Raw genomic sequence first — 19061 nt, 5'->3', positions numbered from 1 at the left:
AGGGCTGGGAAGGCAGTGGTGAAACAAGAGGCTCTCTGGTCCCCAGAGCCAGTGAAGAGATTCTAATCAAGACAATAAGGCAGAGAGCAGGATATCAGCTGGCCTCTGCATGAGCCCATGCAGTGTGTGTGTGTGTGTGTGTGTGTGTGTACACACACCACATGTAAGTTTAAGCATTGTCAGTGTCTATAATAGGATTTCATGTTAAGAATCCACTTTAATTTGTCTTAAACACACACACACACACACACACACACACACACAAAAGGATGTTGGAGGCTAGGTGATTTGTCACCATGACAATCAGCCTTTCCCTGGTACTTGGCAGCTTTGAATGAATGATGACTATCCAAGCCATACTGCTACAATCACTTAACTCTGAAAGACAATTCTTGCTGGGAGGCACTCTTCCAGCCCTGACTATTGCTTATTTACATGGACTTTTTACCATCAGAAGGCCCTGTAAACCTTAGCGGCCACTTCACCTAGGCCAGAGGGTAAACTCTTTCCCCGATAACCCAACAAAAAAAGTCTGTGATGAGTGCAAAAGGTCTTTTCGGTTCCCTGGAAGGTTATACTGTGTGACATAGCTGTTGGAATGCTTTCCTGGAGACCAGGTCGTTTCTGTGCTGCCCCCTGGTGGGGCAATATTAACCTTGGCCCTTCAGCAACTCCGTCTTTGATTTTGATCGTTATCGGTGGGGTGAAAAGAATCCAGGACGTGAAGAGGAGGGACAGACCGCAGAGCCAACTGCAAACCAGCAGTGGTAAGGGCACTGACAGCGGGGCAGTGGCCTCAGAGGCAGCTATGACAACATTAGGGTGACTGAAGATTCCCAGAAACTGGCCAGCGGTAGGGAACAGAAGCAGTGAGGTGCCTGTTCTTGGGGCAAGTGAGTGAAGGAGGGCTTTTGGAGTACAAAGGGAAGAGACAGGAAAAGCGAGGTACAGCCTGGAGACAGTAGAGCTCCCCAGTTCCGGACCAGCCTGGGCCGCATTGCAAAACCCTATCTCAAAATACAAACATCAACAACAGCAAACAAGAAACACAGGCTGTGCTGTAGATAGTTCAGCTGTGAAGAGTACATACTGCTCTTGCAGAAGACGCAGGTTCGAGTCACACACCCACCTGGCAGCTCACAACCGCCTGTAACTCCAGATCCAGAGGATCCGACGCCCTCTTCGGGCGTCTGCGGGCACTGCATGCGCGTGGTGCACAGACATACTTGCGGACAAAACACTTCTAAGGATAAAATAAAAATTTAAAAAATCTTCGAAAAAAGTAAAAAGCACAGTTTGAGTCCAACCCTTTATTCTTGTAGTGCTAGTGAGGGGGAAAGTCACAGCGGATCTGCGATTGAATTTAGCGCTCTGGGAAACAGACAGGAGCGAAGCAACAAGGCAGAGCCCGTAGAGGCTCCAAAATTCCCGCCCAAGACTTACACTTCCGGGGGAGGGCGCGTGTAAGGGGCAGGGCTACGTCCTTCCGTCACGCGCTGTACGTCGTCGCGCGCTTGCGCTCCTTTCCACGTGCGAAAGCTTGAGACTCGTGGAGTGAGGGACGCCGCTGATTGCCGGAGCCGCGCGACCAGAACGCAGTGATGAAGCCAGGTAGAGACCACCGCACGGGCAGGAGCGGGGCTCCAGGAGCGGCGGGCGGGCACCGCGGCTGTTCGGGACCCGGGGAATGTGGCCGGTGTCTCGGCTCCCAGACACAGGCCTACAGGCTCGCCGCTCCCGGCCGACCGGCGCGGCGCTCCTGACCCCAGCCCAGAGCTGGGGTTCGGGTCGTTCTCTGCATGTGGCTTCGGGGATCCGACTCGGGACGCAAATGGAACGGCTCCAGGCCTGAGGCCAGGGGCCCTTCTCCCCACTTAAAGCCTTCCCTATCACCCACTGTCACTTGCCTTAACCTCTACCTTGGTCTTCAACCCAGCTTCCCCGGGAGTGGGGGGACATGAGAACCTCCGGGCCGGTGAGGTGAGGGTCTCGAGCGCCGCGCTTCCGGGAGGGGCGGGGTCCTAGACGTGCCGGAGTCGACGATCTGGGGACTTGAGAGTACTTGCTCTGTGGTGAGAAAAACGTTACAAGCCCGGCCTTAGCGGAGTGGGTTGGTTTTGGTTTAACTTTTGAGACAGCGTCTCACCATGTGCCTCTGACTGGCCTGGAACTCTCTGCCTCCCGAGCGCTGGGATTAAAGGCGTGTGCCACCTAGCCTGACAAAAATGTATTCATTTATTTCCCGCCTTTTTCTGATGAATCCACTACATGGTGGATGATGATGATGGTCTGATTTTTCTTTTTTGGATTCTTAATGGATAAGGGACTTTTTTTGGTAAAATGTTACTCTGGGCTATACCAATGCTTGTCAATCCCAGTACTCGGGAAGCTGGGGCTTGACACCAGTCTGTGCTACAGTAATGATAACGTGAGCTTCTCACCGTTGCCCAAGGATCAGTTTTCACTACTGCAGGTTTTTGTCTGATGTGTGCACACACGTTCTTGTAGACAGCTGAGAGTCTCTACAGGGGATAATCACCCATGCTCCCGGTCCCAGACCTGTTGAATATCTGGGTCTCCCGCGTTCTGGAAGTCTGGTGAAGTAGGGTGGAGGGATTGCTAGTCTGTGTGTTCTACTGCCATTCTGTGGTCTGTGCTTTTCCCTCCAGCCTTGCTCTGGTAAATGATAGAATGAGAAGTTGTAGAAATTTCTAGCTGTGGACTCTGCATTAATAGTTTGAGCCTTGAGTAGCAGAAGCAGCTTTGAGGGAATTGTTTTTGTTTGGTTGAATTTTGGTTCTTTGAGACAAGGTTTCTCTGTGTAACAGCCCTACCTGTCCTGGAACTCGCTTTGTATCCCAGGCTGGCCTCGAACTCACAGAGCTGCTTGCCTCTCCTGTCACCATGCGTGGCCTGGGGGAGATTTTTAAGCAGAGGTGTGCTGTAGGCTCTAATGGACATTCTAACAAGGTCCTTTGTCGTTTTGAAATGGGATCTTGTATAGCCCGGTCTCTCCACACTCAGCCTCCTGCTTCCCTCTCCCCTGCAGTGGGGTTGCAGACCTGGGATCCCTCACCTGGCTGGAGTTCTGAGGTGGAAGGGCTCCTGGAGGGAAGCAGATTCTGAAACAGCAGACTATATGTGGGCATGGAGTCTTTCTGAGTAATGAGTCCTTTTTGTTCCTTTCCCTAAAAACCCCAGGACCTGAAATAGACCAAGATACACGTTGAGTATCTGGGACTGAGAGTTGACCCTGGCCCACTGCTCCCCATGAAGATTCCCACAACTTACCAGGCCTCTGTTCTGTCAGGCCCTGGCAGGTGGCTTCTCTTCTTAAGTACTCTGTGGGTACAAAGTCACCTGATTTTACAGCAGACTCCCATGTAACTTGCCTCCATTGGGGTCCTGAACGACTATGGCATGACCATCCTCCTGGATGAGCCGGGAGAGGAGGAACTAGGACTCCGCCCCCCTTCACCATCCACTCTTGAATGAACAAGGTGGTTTTCCAGCATTTTCTCTGTGAAGAGGGACCTAGAGACTTGGCGTCAGCAGAGCTGGGGATATGCCAGAGCCTTGCTGGTGTTTATGGAGCTTCATGTTGTGCGGGGTGCTGGGATGTTGCGGTAACCAGAATAATTGCTAATCGTTGTGCATTTGGAACTTGTGACGGCCAGTGAGAGTGCCAGGGTATCCAATGCAATATGACGAGAAAACAAGGTAGCGTCAGCACCATTTCATCAGAAACCCAAGTAGCAGAGGCACAGCCCTGTTTGCAGGAGCTGGAAAGTGGGAACAGCTCATGTGAGAGATTTCAAAGCTGGCTGTTGAGTAGGGCCCAGCAGAGAGCCTGAAGTCAGGGTGCGGGGGGGAGGGGGTGTCTTTGGCATGATGGGTCTCCGTTTGGGTCTATACATTATGGTCTTGTGGAAAACTTTTCTTTAAAAAAATGCCCTTCTCAGATTTTATTTATTTTTGGTTTTATTTTTTCAAGACAGGGTTTTGCTGTGTCGCCCTGGCTATCCAGGAACTCTCTCTGTAGATGAGGCTGGCCTCGAACTCACAGAGATCCGCCTGCCTCTGCCTCCAGAGTGCTGGGATTAAAGGTGTGCGCCAACATCCAGCTCGGAGATTCTTTGTAAAGAGAAAGAATTAATTCTGAGTTTATTGTTGATTGTGAAGTGGGAGGTTGGAAACAGCAGGATGGGGGATCTCTTGTAAGGATTGGGATTGTTTGAGAGTTTTGAAGAGGAAACTGTTAACAACTTGAAAAATTAAATTAGGGCCTAGCGGTAGTGGTGCACAGCTTTAATCCCGGCACTCAGAGGCAGGTGGATCTTTGTAAGTTCAAGGCTAGCATGTTCTACAAAGGGAATTCCAGGACAGCCAGCTGTTACCCAGAGGAACCCTACCCCCCAAAAGTAAAGTAAAGTAGGAATAGATACCAAGTTTCAAGGTCTTTTATTGTTGTGAATTCTGGGGAGTTGAACCCTGGCCTGACACATTAGAGCTACAGTATCCAGCCCCTTAAGTGTCACAGAAAGAGAGCAAAAAGCAAGCAAACAAAAAGTAAGAAGAGAATCATCAAAGGTTTGGTTTTTGTTGTTGTTTTTTGTTTTTTAATACCATTAAAAATACTGGCAGGGTGGTATACTCCTTTAATCCCAGCACTGAGGAAGCAGAGACAGGTGGATCTCTTGAGTTTGAAGCCAGCCTGGTGTACATCACTCCAGGTTAGTCGGGGATACGTAGTGAGACTTGTCTCAAAAAAAAAAAAAATTGTTTGAAGCTGGTGATAAGTGTAGTCTCAAGGCACAGTGACAAAACTTAAGCAGATTTATATCTGACATCTTAGATCAAGTGAGATAGTTTTAAGCCAACACTAATCTCAAACTGTGTTTGCAGATCAACTCTTGTGCCCCTGCCCATACATAGTACTCACCAGTTTTTGAACCCATCATAGAAAAGGGAAATAGCAAACACAGCAACAGCATCAGATACCTGTTAGTCTCACCCACTGTTGGCTGCTGAGCGGACAGTGCTGCTTCACCCAGGAGCTGGTTTGTTCTTTTCTTTTCTTCTTTTTTTTTTTTTTTTGATCAGGGAGAAAGGAGGAGGCTAGAGTCTTCTGTCTCTGCCTCCTGGGGTACCAGAATCACAGATCTGTGCTACTGTGCCTGATTTCTGATGAGCTCTAATCTGGGCCATTGCCCATCCTTAAATTTGGGGATTTTTTTTAATCCCCACCCCCAGGAATGTTACAACCTTGAAAGAAGGGAGATTGGGTTAGTAGAACTGAGCATCAGATTAGGAGCTGGAGCCCCCCCCCCCCCCATATACACACAGGCTCATGGGAAGATGCTGGGAGGATATAGGAGGTCCCGTTGCACTGAGCACATGTGCAGGACTCACCGATACTAAGGGATCCCACCAAGGAGCCCAGAATATCTGCATTCTTTCTCATCCCTAACCAGTTAGATCGTCTGTGGCGTGTTTTGCTTTTAGTGGTCCCTTGCTGATATGCTTCATAGGATAAGGTGCCGGGTCCGGTGCAGACCTGTAAACCCAGCACTTGGGAGGTGGCAGCAGGAGGATCAGCCGCTACATGGTGACTTCAAGGCCAGCCTGGGGTACTTGATACCCTATTTCAGAAGAGCAGTGTGTGTCGTTGGGTGTAGTTTTCTAGGAATTTGTTTCTCTGCTTTTGGGAGGGTCTGGTTTGTTCATCTGTGCTGCCCAACTGAAGGTCATTTCCATTGTTGATTACTGTTAGTTGTTTTATGTGTCCATTCTGGTGGGACATTGGGTGGCCTTGGTCTGCATTATTGACTGCAGTGGACATCTCCTCTGGGAGCTTACAGCCATGTGCTTTGCTGATTTCTCACTTTTGTAGAACTGCTGGGTAAGGTTAGGTTAAACGTCTTAACCTTCATTTCCCTGTTTTTGTTTCTACTACAGGTTTCAGCCCCCGTGGGGGTGGCTTTGGTGGCAGAGGAGGCTTTGGTGGTGACAGAGGCGGTAGAGGAGGACGAGGCGGACGAGGGGGCTTTGGCGGAGGACGAGGAGGCTTTGGTGGAGGCCGTGGTCGAGGTGGAGGTGGAGGCTTCAGGGGACGAGGAGGTGGAGGAGGAGGTGGACGAGGTGAGTGAGGTTGACGTGGGGAGGTGGAGCAGGCTCCTGGAGGGTGCAGGGAGGGGAGAGAAGGGACCTCCCTCTCCACCTGCAGCTTTCTCTTGCAGGTGGAGGCTTCCAGTCTGGGGGCGGCCGGGGTCGAGGTGGTGGCCGGGGAGGCAAGAGAGGAAACCAGTCAGGGAAGAATGTGATGGTGGAACCACATCGGCATGAAGGTGAGTGTGGTGAGCAGGGCAGCCGCTGCAGCTAGAAGTGAATCGTGGCTGCATTCTGAGTCCTCAGCCGCACTTTTCTCTGCTACCTTCACAAGGAGTCTTCATCTGTCGCGGAAAGGAGGATGCCCTTGTCACAAAGAATCTGGTCCCTGGAGAGTCTGTGTATGGAGAGAAGAGAGTCTCTATTTCAGTGAGTTTTAAACCCTTGTCCTAAGTACCACCCCTAGCTAATGGTGCCACCTGCAGTTCAGTCTTGCTGTTGTGTCCTACATGTGACAGTGAGGGGCGGGGGTGTTAGTGCAGAAGTTAGGCCATGCATTCTGTTCCATGCTCCTTGAGATTCCCTGCCCGCCATAGCCTCCGGTTCTTCAGTTCCCAGCTCTCCTCCCAGTTCCCTGGCCTAGCCCTCTTGTTCCCCAGCTCCATGCTGCACTAGCTCCCTATCTTCTGTCACTGGTTAGGTACCTCCTGGTCCTGACAGGACTCTGTCATATCCTCACAACCCCAGCCATAGTTCTCCCACATCCTCTTCTCTATGGCCGGCCAGAGGCCTACCTGCTCACCTCTAGGTCTAGTTCAAACGTTCCCAGCCCTTCCTGGTCCATTCTAGTTTGCCATCCTCTCTCCTGGTTTGGTCTCTCTAGCCTGTCACCGTCTCCTGAGCCAGTTTGTATGTTAGTTCAGTGGGTACTTACTGCTCAGGGCAGGATCCATGTCCTAGTCAAAGTGTCTCCAACACCTGAAACAACTAGGACTGGAAGTAAATGCCTAGTGCCCAGGTCTTTCTGTCACCTCTGTGTTTACTGTGTTCTGTCCTTGTGCCTATTGTACGTCTACGTTGGTTCTTATACAGTGATTGGGCTGCAACATTTTTTGTTGAGGGCCCTAGGGTTATAGGATGGTATCCTGCACAGGAACCCAACACTGACTTCTGTTCCCATCTCTCCTGGGTCAGGAGGGAGATGATAAAATTGAATACCGAGCCTGGAACCCCTTCCGTTCCAAGCTGGCAGCAGCAATCCTGGGCGGCGTAGACCAGATCCACATCAAGCCAGGGGCCAAGGTGCTCTACCTTGGGGCAGCCTCAGGCACTACTGTCTCTCACGTCTCTGATATCGTTGGCCCGGTGAGTGGATAGGTGGTGGAGATGGAGGGAGCCGAGCCTGGCTGTTTACCTACACTGTGTTAAAATGGCCCAGAGCTGGGAACATAGATACCAAACTATTTTGGTTGCTCTCTTGAGAAATTGATGTCCCAGGACTGGAAGGATAGCTTTGTCATTAAAGTGCTTATCATACGTGCATGAGAACCTGCTTTTGATCCTCGGAATTCATGTAAAAGCCCAGTGTGGTGGTGTGTGTACCCCTGTAATAACAGTGCTAAGGGCAACAGCGGCCATGGAGCTTGCTGGTCATCGGCTGCTGTCTATGGATAAGCTTTACACCAGTGAAAGACCTTGTCTCAGAACTAGGATGGGTGGAGTTCCTGAAGAATAACACCTACATTGTCCTCTGGCTTCTACAGACATAGACACAAAATATTCATGGCCCCCAAACCTAGTTTGTTCTCCTCTCCCCAACCCCCCATATTGGGGGTTGACCCCAGGGCCTCTTGAATGCTAGGCAGATATGCCTACATCTGCAGCCCTTGGTTTTTACTGGTGGGCATGTGTTTTCTGTGGCGGTGCAGAGAGCACCTACCTCTTGCTGTTGGCTGAATTATGGACTCTTTAATTTGGTGGATGAAAGCCCTGTGCTTGGCCAGGTGTGAAAGCACACACTGTTGTAGTCCTAGCCTAAGCTATATAGTCAGACCTTGTCTAAATACAAACTGCAACAAAACTCAGACTTCTATTGGTATTTAATAGTGTGTGACTTCAGTGAGACACCTGAGCTCTCTGAGCCAGGGGTGAGTACTATGGAGAATAAGGTTGTTTTGAAAATTGTATGTTTCCTGTGAGTTCTGGCCCATTGCAAATGCCGTTGGCTTTCTTCTCTGCCCTGGACTTTAGCCTGTGTTGGGAGCCTGGGCTCTTGGGCCAGATAAATTAGGATCTTGTAGCTTTGTTGGTTATGAATAACCATGACAGGTGACTCTCATCTCCAGGCCCATTTACTCATCTGGACCATGGACTTAACGATAGAGGGTCTGAGGGCCTGCTACAAGTGGCGCATGAGCCAAATTTTGGCAACTATAATGGAGAACAAGTGTGTGCTCATCACTGTTGATTTATTTTAGGATGGTCTGGTCTATGCAGTTGAGTTCTCCCACCGTTCTGGCCGTGACCTCATCAACTTGGCCAAGAAGAGGACCAACATTATTCCTGTGATTGAAGATGCCCGACACCCACACAAATACCGCATGCTTATCGGTGAGGGGCCTGGGGGCGGCCCAGGGAAGGTAGGATAAGCCACTGCATATTTCCTGGAAGAGGCCAATGGAGCCTAAATATAGATGGAGTTAGAGTGAGGAGCTGCGGGTGGAGATTGTGCCGGTCGTCTCTGATCTCCCTCCCTGAGTCCCCTCTGACACTTGATGCCTTTTTACACTGCCCTGGCTGCCTTTCTTTATATTACCTGATGACCTTCCAGTCCTGAACACAGCGAGTATGACCCAATGGCTTTTTAACACCTCAAAGGTCTAGTATAGAAATGGAAAGCCTCGTGAATCCCCCCAGAGGTACTCGATACTTAGCCATCTGCTTTTCCAAATCCTTAAAGATGTTTTCATTCCATCGCTTGGTTTATGTCTTCATGTTTAAATCATACTGCCTAAAACATTGCCTTTTCATTGCACTTTTTTGTTTTGGTTTGATTTGGTTTTGGGGGGAGTAGTTTTTCCCCCCCTCCTTTTTTTCTTTGCATTTTCTCAGTTCACTTGGCCCCTTCTCTGGTCCTTGCCCTCATTTGACAGCCCTGCCCACGTCTTGCCTTTAACTGTTCACCTTTACTTGTCTTTTTGATGACATGTCTGTCTCCCCCCCAGACCCGGGAGCATCTCGAGGGCAGGGTCTGACTCGTCTTTGTGTCCCCCACGCCCAGCCCAGGGCTGGCCACAGAGTAGGTGGCAACCATGCTTTACAAGAGGAGTGGATGAGTGATGTGTCTGGGTTCTGGCCCCACCTTTGGAGTGCTTTGGAGGGAGGGTGTGTGGTGGGGAGTAAGACTGGAGGCAGGAGACTCCCAGGAACCTGGTGGTGATGGAGCACAGGCCCAATATTGGGAGGCTCTGGGTAGCTCTCTGGTGGCTTCTACTTGGTAACTGCTGTCCCTTTTTCCTTAGCCATGGTGGATGTGATCTTTGCCGATGTGGCACAGCCAGACCAAACCCGGATTGTGGCCCTGAATGCCCACACCTTCCTGAGGAATGGAGGACACTTTGTGATTTCCATTAAGGTATGGGGCTTGGAATGTAAGTTGAGGCAGCAGCAGTGTGGTGGGTGGGTGCTTGATCTCTGTGTCTGAGCATGCTGCTTAGTCTAGGTGACTCTGTTTCTTTTATTAATCAGTCCTCTTTAAGGTTGGAAGTAAAGATTGATATATATGAAGTGTTTAGAACAGATTTCTGGTACAGAGAAAATAAATACAATGCATTTTTAGAAACATTTTTATTTGAAATACCAACAACTCCCAGGTATCTTCACCATGTTCAAAATTAGCCTCTAATTTGTTCTACTGTTACCAGGACATGGAAGAAAGTTCCTGAGTTAAAACACTCCTTAGATAAGTGGGACATCCTGTTTCCAGCCCAAGCCAAATTAAAATTTCTGTAATGGAGTTTTATAATTGCCAAACCCTGGGTCTCCAAATCTCTAACCTTGTCCTTTCTCCTCTGTAGGCAAACTGCATTGACTCCACAGCCTCGGCAGAAGCTGTGTTTGCATCTGAAGTGAAGAAAATGCAGCAGGAGAATATGAAGCCCCAGGAGCAACTGACGCTTGAGCCCTACGAACGGGACCACGCTGTGGTTGTAGGTGTGTACAGGTAAGTACTGGACTAGACTTCTCCCTTACTTGCAGCCAGAACTCTCCCTGGGCCTGAGGAGCCGAAAATGTTGACAGCTGGACCCCCTCTGATTTCCTCACAGGCCACCACCTAAGGTGAAGAACTGAAACTCGGAGCTGTCTGGATTCAAGAAATGTGTGTTGCTACTGTTGCACGTGTATTTTTTTTCTATTAAAAGACTCATCTGTCTCCCCTGTCTGGTACTGTTTGCTCAGTGGCCAAAAGACGCATGCGCCCTTGGCCAACTTTGTGTGCGCTTGTGGGGGGGTGCCTTGGAAAGTTTCATCCGGTCACATGGTGCATGCTCCATTGATATCTGCTACGCATGTGCGCGGCTCCGCGCTCTCAAGGCGCAGGCGCACAGTGTTCTCCTAAGTCACGTGAGCGGTGTGGGGGCGGAGCCGAGACAGGGGGGCCGGTTTGTTGTGGTCGCCATTTTGCTGGTTGCATTACTGGGTAATCGGGGCCCTGGCTTGCCGCGTCCGCCGGACACCCTCAGCCAGTGGGCAGGTCTGAGCTCGGGCTCCCCGAGCAGTTTGAGTCCCCTTACCCACGCCCTCAGGTAACGATGCTGCGACGGGTGGGGTGGGGTGGCACGCTTGGGTGGGGGGCAGACCGGGATCCGCCCTGCCCATCCCCGCGAGACTTAGCAAGGGAAAGGAGGGGGCTTCAGGCCAGTGCAGCGGATCCCGGCTATTTACAACCGGATTTCTAGAAGGGGCCCAGCCCGAGGGAGCCGACTTGAGAGGGAGTCTGGGAGGGGGCAGCCCGGCCCCACTCCCGCCCTTTGTTTGGGCTCGACTGCGCTGGCCGCTTCACTGTTGCCTAGCAACAGCTGCCCTGAGTGCTGATTGGCTAAACTCTTGGCGGCAACAACCAATGGCGTGGTTGTTGCCATGGGAGGTGCGGCCTGCCGAACTCAGTTGGGCCCCGCCCGCCGGGACTCCACCGGCCGGGGCGGGCCTGCCGGGTGGGGGGCGGGACACCAGCGTCCCTGGGGGCGGGTGGCCACGCGGGGCGGGGCTGGGCCGTAGGGCGAGGGTTAACCCGCCCCTCCCCCGTCCACCTGCTGTCCCCTTCCCCCGCGTGCCCCGGTCTGACCCTCGTCCCCTCCTCTCCCCGCCCCCCTGGCGGCAGTGGCGGCGGCTGCTGTTGTCACCCACCGGGCCGCCTGTCCCGCTTGCCCTCACCGCCGCGGGACTGGCCAGGCTGGCCAGGCCGGGGACAGGCGGCCACCTTCTTTCTCATCACCGCCGCCACCACCGCCATGCTGGCCGTTCGCCCACCGCACTGGGGGCCCCATCGCTCCCCAGCCCCCCGTGGGCCCAGCGCCAGCCCTGACCCGGGTAGGGGTGGGACCTGGGAAAGTCGGTCCTAGTGTGGGAGGGCCGGGGAAGAGGTTGTTTGTCGGTGAAGCCCCAGTAAAGGGGACCTGGAGTGGCGAGTCATAGGGTAGAACGAATCTGACAGGGGGAAGGCTCTTAGGGAGAAGATTTTGTTCTGGAGGACACTTTCAGGGAGCGACGTCTTGTGTGTTATTTAGGGATTTGGCTGTTGGGCCCTTCTAGGAACAGGCTCAATTGCGGAATGACCCGGTTTAGAAATATCTGATAGAGGAGATAGCAAGGATCCCAGTGTAAGGGAGAAAAAGACAGTGACTCTTAAACTGTCGAGAACGGACATCTTCCTCTTGTTTTCCTAGGAGTAGTGGTCTTGGGTTATGGGAAAGTCCTAGTGGGATAAATATAGACTATTTTAAGAGAGGGGTCCCTGGTGCGGGAGACTCCTAGGGAGCTGTCCCAGGGGAAAGTGTGCCCTGGTGGTTGAAACACCCATAGCACTCACACATAAAGAAGTTCTCAGATAACCTTGATCTTTGCTGGGCACTCCACAAGGACTGCTATGGTGTGAGGGATCCTGGAGTTCTCTAAACTCGATTCGAAATGGGGCCCTCACTGTGGCCCAGAAGACCCTGATGTTGAGGGAAGACCATGTGAAGGTTGGGTCTTTATCTGAGAGACTCTGAATGGGCACCAGAAGAAATTCAAAGAAAAATGAATTCTATTGCCCAGACTCTGCAGGGTTTCTGTCTTCTCTTTTGCTCTCCCAATTACTGGCCTTTCTGCCCTTCTTTCTGTGTCCTTCCTGCCCTGGCCCTGTTTGCACTCTCTCCCACCCGTGTGACTCTAACCATTCCCTTTTACATTTTGTCATTATGTTGCCTCATTTATTTGACTGATCATGTGTTGAGGAACACTGCTGCGCCACTTGTGTCTGTCCCCTCTGCATTGCTACCTGCTGCCTCCCCCTTGCCCTGTCTTCTTCATGCCTACCTCTTTGCTTGACTGACCCACATACCCTCTTGTTCCATGTTGTCTCCCTACTTCCTACCTGCTCTCAGGTCTCAGCGGCGGTGGCAGCCGAGGTGCAGGATGCGAGAAGGCGCCCCCCGGCCGGGCTCCCGCTCCAGGCCTCACACCCCTGCGGCCCTCTGAGCCCACCATGGCCGTCCCACCAGGCCATGGTCCCTTCTCTGGCTTTCCGGGGCCCCAGGAACACACACAGGTAGGCATTCAGCTGTCTTCTCACCTGCCTAGGGGGTGAAAGAGACTGGGGATGGAAGGGTTCAGACATCAGCCTGATCTCTGAGGATGCTGGAGACCTGGTGATACTGGCAGGGTTTCAGGTAGGGTGGAAAGTCCACACTTATTCCTGCTATGGGAACCAAATCACTGCACTTCTCCATGACCCTCTGTCTCTCACAGAGTGGTTAATGTTTGTCAAGCTCAGAACTGTCACTGGCACACAACAGACCAGAACACAGGTCTTAGTGTCCACACCGAGCCAGAGGTCTGGAGTGAAAAACCTGGAAGGGAAATCAAAGGGATGGGAAAGAAAGTGAGCTGAGGATAGTGGGAAACCCAAGAAGTCTAATTCCAGTCCAAGAGCTTTAGGAACTAGGCAGACACTCATCTGAGGGTGAGGACATGGAGCTGGAGCTACAGGGAAGTCAGCGGCCTGGGTCCCCAAAACTGCTCTCGGGTGCAAAGACCCCAAGTTTCTCATTCAGTCCAGGTGTTCACTGAGATTCCGAGAAAAATATAGAGAGCAAATGAGCTGACAAGGGGCTGGGTGGACGGCAAATCATTCACTCCATCACACAATGAACAGCTATCTGGGGGACCCCAGTGTGTGACAGGCCTGGAAGTTCATCTTCCTGGAAGTTGAAGGTGAAGGCCTGTGTTGAGTGTCTGCCCGTCTCCACCACAGGTATTGCCTGATGTGCGGATACTGCCTCGGAGACTACCCCTGGCCTTCCGGGACGCAACCTCAGCCCCACTGCGCAAGCTCTCAGTGGACCTCATCAAGACCTACAAGCACATCAATGAGGTAGGTGGGAAATGGGATTCCCTGGCTGGGTGCTGGAAAGGGTCCTGGCTGCTTGCCCAGGTCACTCAAGGGTCCGGTTTCCCGGCTGCCTGAGCAGGTATACTATGCGAAGAAGAAGCGGCGGGCCCAACAGGCGCCACCCCAGGACTCGAGCACCAAAAAGGAGAAGAAGGTCCTGAACCACGGTTATGACGACGACAACCACGACTACATTGTGCGCAGTGGCGAGCGCTGGCTAGAACGCTATGAGATTGACTCTCTTATTGGCAAAGGCTCCTTTGGCCAGGTGTGGGACTCCCCCACTCATCCACTGTCTGGATGCAGACAGCTACTAACCTTACCCAGGTTCCCTCTACCCCCAGTGGTCACTTGCTGCCAACCTGTCCTGGCCAGTCTCTCAGGCCACTTAGTATCCCTCTGTTTCAGTTTCTGTAGAAGTATAAATAACAAGACTCCACATAAGGGAACTGTGTTATTTTGTATCCAGTACAAGGGCTGTGAGAGCTGGGCTGTGAGTTGTTAGTTGGAAAGGTGTGGCTGGTGGGCCTCCCACCTCCCCAGGTAACTCTCCATGTCTCTACAGGTGGTGAAGGCCTATGATCACCAGACCCAGGAGCTGGTGGCCATCAAGATCATCAAGAACAAAAAGGCCTTCCTGAACCAGGCACAGATTGAGCTGCGGCTGCTGGAGCTGATGAACCAGCATGACACAGAGATGAAGTACTACATAGGTGAGTGCCGACGCCTGTGGGAGAGATACCACCAGTAAGGGTCTCCTGCTGCGGTCATGGCTTTGCTCTTCTGCTTACCTGATTAGCAGTGGTCAGTGTTGAGCCAGTGCTCACTAAGGGCCAGACTGTTGCAGACACTTCACATGAATTACCTCACCCCCGCCCGGTGACAGAGAGGGCAGTTTTGTGCACATGTTGAAGACAGGAAACTGAGGCACTCAGTGCTGTCACATACATGTGGTGACAGTTTATATACAACAGAATTAATAATTTGAGAAGCAGTAGTCTCTGGAACTCTTGACTCTCGAGATGTGTCCCATTCCTCTGGAAAGGTACTGACAGACTCTTAAAAGGACAACCAGTGTCCCTTGCCACAAAGATAGATACCGTTAAAAGGAAGGCAGGTTCATTTATTCATTTGGTGGTGGTGGTACTTCTTGCGGCTTTGTTTTGCCATCCTAGGGAATAAACCCAGTACTTCATACACACTAGGCAAGGGCTTCATCCCAGAACTACATCTCCAGACCCCTTTTTACTAAGTTATCCGGGCAGGCCTTGAGCTCACACTCTCTCTGCATCTGAAGACCTTGGTCTCCATGCCTGCACCACCAGGCCTGGCTCCGTGTTGTGCTGTGAAATGAGGAAGCCTGGAATTGTTTTGCAGCTCTATTAAGAGGTGACAGCGTGTTTGATTTTTCCCTTTGCAGTGCTGAAGCTTGAACCTAGGGCCTTGTGCTTGCTAGGCAAACATGCTCCAACCCTTCTTTGGTCATCCTTGCCCTACACTAATGTAACCCTCAAGTTATACCACGTTTTGGGGTTTTTTTGTTGTTTTTTTTTTTTTAATTTACAATTCCAGGCTGCACTGTGTGCCAAGCTGGCCCTGAACTCAACCATCCTCTGACTTAGTTTCCCAAGTGCTGGGATTACAGTCGTGTTTACTATTCCCTGCTGGCAGAAACCTTCCTTTTAGTAAAAATCAGGAGGTTTGAGAGCCTCAGGAGAGTTAGCATGCTGTGTGAGTCCACTGAGCCCAGTGCACAAATACCTGAGGGCTCACAGCAGTTTAGCAGAGGTGGTTGCTGTGTGGCCCCAGGCCATCTGCCCTGTCACCTGTCTCTGAGCTGTTGCCTATGGTTCCCCACAGTGCACCTGAAGCGGCACTTCATGTTCCGGAATCATCTGTGCCTGGTGTTTGAGCTGCTGTCCTACAACCTGTACGACCTCCTGCGCAACACACACTTCCGAGGTGTCTCACTGAACCTGACTCGGAAGCTGGCGCAGCAGCTCTGCACAGCGCTGCTCTTCCTGGCCACGCCTGAGCTCAGCATTATCCACTGCGACCTCAAGCCTGAGAACATCCTGCTCTGCAATCCTAAGCGCAGTGCCATCAAGATTGTGGACTTTGGCAGCTCCTGCCAGCTTGGCCAGCGGGTGCGGCTCTGACTCTGGGCAGGGCCAGTGTCTTGGGTGGGATGGCATGGGTTGGCTTTGTTTTGGTCTTGGGAGCTGATACTTGAGAGATGATGACATTAGGCATAGGGAGGACCCCTGGAGGGAAGGAGTCAGAGATGAAGGGGGCACAGGAGACCCAAGCAAGGAAGAAAGAAGGTGACCCTGAGGGGCAGGCAGCTCCTCAGAGTAGTAAAGCTGAGATCTGCGCCTGAGCTCTGCTTTGCTTACTTGTGCTCCTCAGGTCACACAGGTAGAAGACCTTTAAGTCTTGCAGCCTTGTGTAAGCAGACAGGAGTTACACTAGTTAGTCTAATTCAGTATGGGATAGCCAGCCTCTCTTAAAAGGGGCCAGAGCTGGGGATGGAGACAGGTTTAAATCAGGCCAACTAGCACTGGAAGCTCATGAGCAAGGCAGTGTCTGGTTTGTGCAGTGTTGCTGAGAGCCTAGAGGCTCCATCCTGTTCTCAAGCAGGGACTTGTTTTCAGTTGAGTGTTCAGTGAAACCAGCAGGGGAGTTAGTGCCCTGACTACTGCCCCCTTCCCCAGATCTACCAGTATATCCAGAGCCGCTTCTACCGTTCACCCGAGGTGCTCCTGGGCACACCCTATGACCTGGCCATCGACATGTGGTCCCTGGGCTGCATCCTTGTGGAGATGCACACCGGAGAGCCCCTCTTCAGCGGCTCCAATGAGGTGTGCCCCTGGAAGGGGTGTGCTGGAGGTGGAGGGGTGGAGCCTGGCCACCCGGCGCCCCTGACCGCCGCCTGCCCGCAGGTGGACCAGATGAGCAGAATTGTCGAGGTGTTGGGCATCCCACCTGCGCCCATGCTGGAACAGGCACCCAAGGCTCGCAAGTACTTTGAGCGGCTGCCTGGGGGTGGCTGGACCCTACGAAGGACAAAGGAACTCAGGAAGGTGCGGCCCCTGCCCTGTGCCACTTCTCCCTCCCTGGGTGGCCCCTCACTCACACTTGGGGCTCCCCTCTCCCTGTGTCTTTCCCGGTCTTTCTCTCCCCCTTATCTGTCCTTTCCTTCCTCCCCTGCCCACCCCATCACCATCCCACCCCATCCCACAGCTCTTGTTAGCTTCTCTTTTCCTCTTCCTCTCTTGTGCCTCTGTCTCCCCATGTGTGTCTCCCTGCCCCTCCTGCCCACTGACGGCCACTCTCTTGCCCCCCCTCCCACCCCCTCCCTGCCAGGATTACCAGGGCCCCGGGACACGGCGGCTGCAGGAGGTGCTGGGCGTGCAGACGGGCGGGCCCGGGGGCCGGCGGGCGGGGGAGCCGGGCCACAGCCCCGCCGACTACCTCCGCTTCCAGGACCTGGTGCTGCGCATGCTGGAATATGAGCCCGCCGCCCGCATCAGCCCGCTGGGCGCTCTGCAGCACGGCTTCTTCCGCCGCACGGCCGACGAGGCCACCAACACGGGCCCGGCAGGCAGCAGTGCCTCCACCTCGCCGGCGCCCCTCGACACCTGCCCCTCCTCTAGCACCGCCAGCTCCATCTCCAGCTCTGGTGGGTGCCCCGTGTCAGATGTGTGCTGCAGGGCCCAGCCTGGGAGGCCTTACTACTGGTGCTCTGTCCTAGAGCCTTAGAGCTACCGGATTCTGAGCTCCCCAGGGTAAAGGGGTGGGTGGGACAGTCCGGGACAGTCCCGCGTGACCAACAGAATCTCTGAATCCAGGCTTGGGATTTAGCCCCTAAAACTGACTCTTGCCTCCCACACAATCTCTGATCTTAGATTTCAAAATTGGGTTTTTAGAGCCTTCACAAGGACTCTGGTCTCAAAGGTCAATCTTGGGGTCTAGGTGTTGAATAGACTCCACACATCTTAGCGCCTCTGCCCCTTTTTCTCCATCCCGGTGTTTCCAGGAGGCTCCAGTGGCTCCTCCAGTGACAACAGGGCCTACCGCTACAGCAACCGATATTGTGGAGGGCCTGGGCCCCCCATCACCGACTGTGAGATGAACAGCCCCCAGGTACTGGAGCTGTGAGGCCTCGGAGGGTGATGCCAGGTACCTGAGGCTCCAGGATCTCAATACTCTATTCCTTTGTTTTTCAGGTTATACCCTCCCAGCCTCTGCGTCCCTGGGCAGGGGGTGATGTGCCCCACAAGACACATCAAGCCCCTACCTCCGCCTCGACATTGCCAGGGACTGGGGCCCAGTTACCCCCCCAACCCCGATGCCTTGGACGTCCCCCATCACCAACATCACCACCACCCCCGGAGCTGATGGATGTGAGCCTGGTGGGCAGCCCTCCAGAATGCTCTCCACCTCATCCAGCACCTGCCCCCCAGCACCCGGCTGCCTCAGCCCTCCGGACTCGGATGACGGGAGGTCGACCACCTCTCCCACCCCCTGATGACCCTGCCACTCTGGGGCCTCGCCTGGGCCTCCATGGCGTACCCCAGAGCACAGCAGCCAGCTCATGACCCTGCCCCCTCCCTGGGGCCCCTCCTGAAGCCATACCCCCCCCATCTGGGGGCCCTGGGCTCCCATCCTCATCTCTCCCCTTGACTGGACTTGCTGCTACCCAGCTGGGGTGGGTGAGGCCTGCACTGATTGGGGCCCAGGGCAGGGGATCAAGGGAGAGGGGTTTTGGCCGCACCCTTCCCACTAAGACTGGACCCTTGGCCCCCTCTCCCCCCTTGTTTTCTATTTATTGTACCAAAGACAGTGGTGGTCCGGTAGAGGGGAGATTGCCCCTCACCCTAGGGCCCTAGGAGGGGGTGGGGGCAGGTAGGGGGAGATGGCCTTGCTCCTCCTTGCTGTACCCCCCAGTAAAGAGCTTTCTCACATGCCTGCCTGAGCGTTTGCAGGGCCTTGGCTCCCTCTCCTGACCCTCAGAGGCATGGTGGGGAAGGTTGTGTGGGAAAGGGTGCTTTGTGGTGTGGGTATATTATCCCTCCTTGGGACATCATAGTTGGTGCAGGCACAGGGCAGAGGGAAGTTGGTGGGCTGTAGAACCATAGACACATCCTGGATACAATGATCTTGGCCCACATTTGCCTTTTCCAGGGTAAAAAGCCCCCTTCTGGCCTATTGCTGGAAATAGTAACGTTCTGCACTCATCTGTCAACTCTCATAGAGTCCACCAAGGAGTGGCTTTTTGTGTCAGGCAGGCATCTAGTAG

General features: G+C 53.2%; 2 protein-coding genes across 5 annotated transcripts; both read left to right on the top strand.

Moving 5' to 3' along the window:
* The first annotated feature begins 1456 nt into the window (after positions 1-1456).
* Positions 1457-10540, top strand: Fbl (fibrillarin rRNA 2'-O-methyltransferase). Its single transcript, XM_048440262.3, has 9 exons — positions 1457-1611; positions 5959-6141; positions 6240-6347; positions 6443-6537; positions 7303-7473; positions 8586-8718; positions 9630-9742; positions 10185-10330; positions 10434-10540. Exons 1-9 carry the CDS (start codon positions 1602-1604, stop codon positions 10456-10458), a joined length of 984 nt encoding a protein of 327 aa, XP_048296219.1. The 5' UTR covers positions 1457-1601; the 3' UTR covers positions 10459-10540.
* Positions 10541-10754: 214 nt separating this feature from the next.
* Dyrk1b (dual specificity tyrosine phosphorylation regulated kinase 1B) lies at positions 10755-18726 on the top strand. Of its 4 annotated transcripts, XM_085694789.2 has the most exons (12): positions 11521-11697; positions 12753-12916; positions 13622-13741; positions 13839-14027; positions 14325-14472; positions 15620-15906; positions 16474-16620; positions 16702-16842; positions 17126-17161; positions 17246-17441; positions 17799-17905; positions 17989-18726. In XM_085694789.2, exons 1-12 carry the CDS (start codon positions 11619-11621, stop codon positions 18358-18360), a joined length of 1986 nt encoding a protein of 661 aa, XP_085550915.1. In that variant the 5' UTR covers positions 11521-11618; the 3' UTR covers positions 18361-18726. The 4 variants fall into 4 exon arrangements, with proteins under 4 accessions (XP_085550923.1, XP_048296205.1, XP_085550915.1 ...); XM_085694797.2 differs by lacking the exon at positions 11521-11697 and adding an exon at positions 10755-10913 and having other exon boundaries at positions 17126-17441; XM_048440248.3 differs by having other exon boundaries at positions 11519-11697; positions 17126-17441.
* Positions 18727-19061: the final 335 nt, after the last annotated feature.

This window comes from Myodes glareolus, chromosome 1 (assembly GCF_982192425.1).
Source record: "Myodes glareolus chromosome 1, mMyoGla1.1, whole genome shotgun sequence".
Lineage (NCBI taxonomy): Eukaryota > Metazoa > Chordata > Mammalia > Rodentia > Cricetidae > Myodes > Myodes glareolus.
This window is presented reverse-complemented; position numbering and strand designations above follow the sequence as displayed.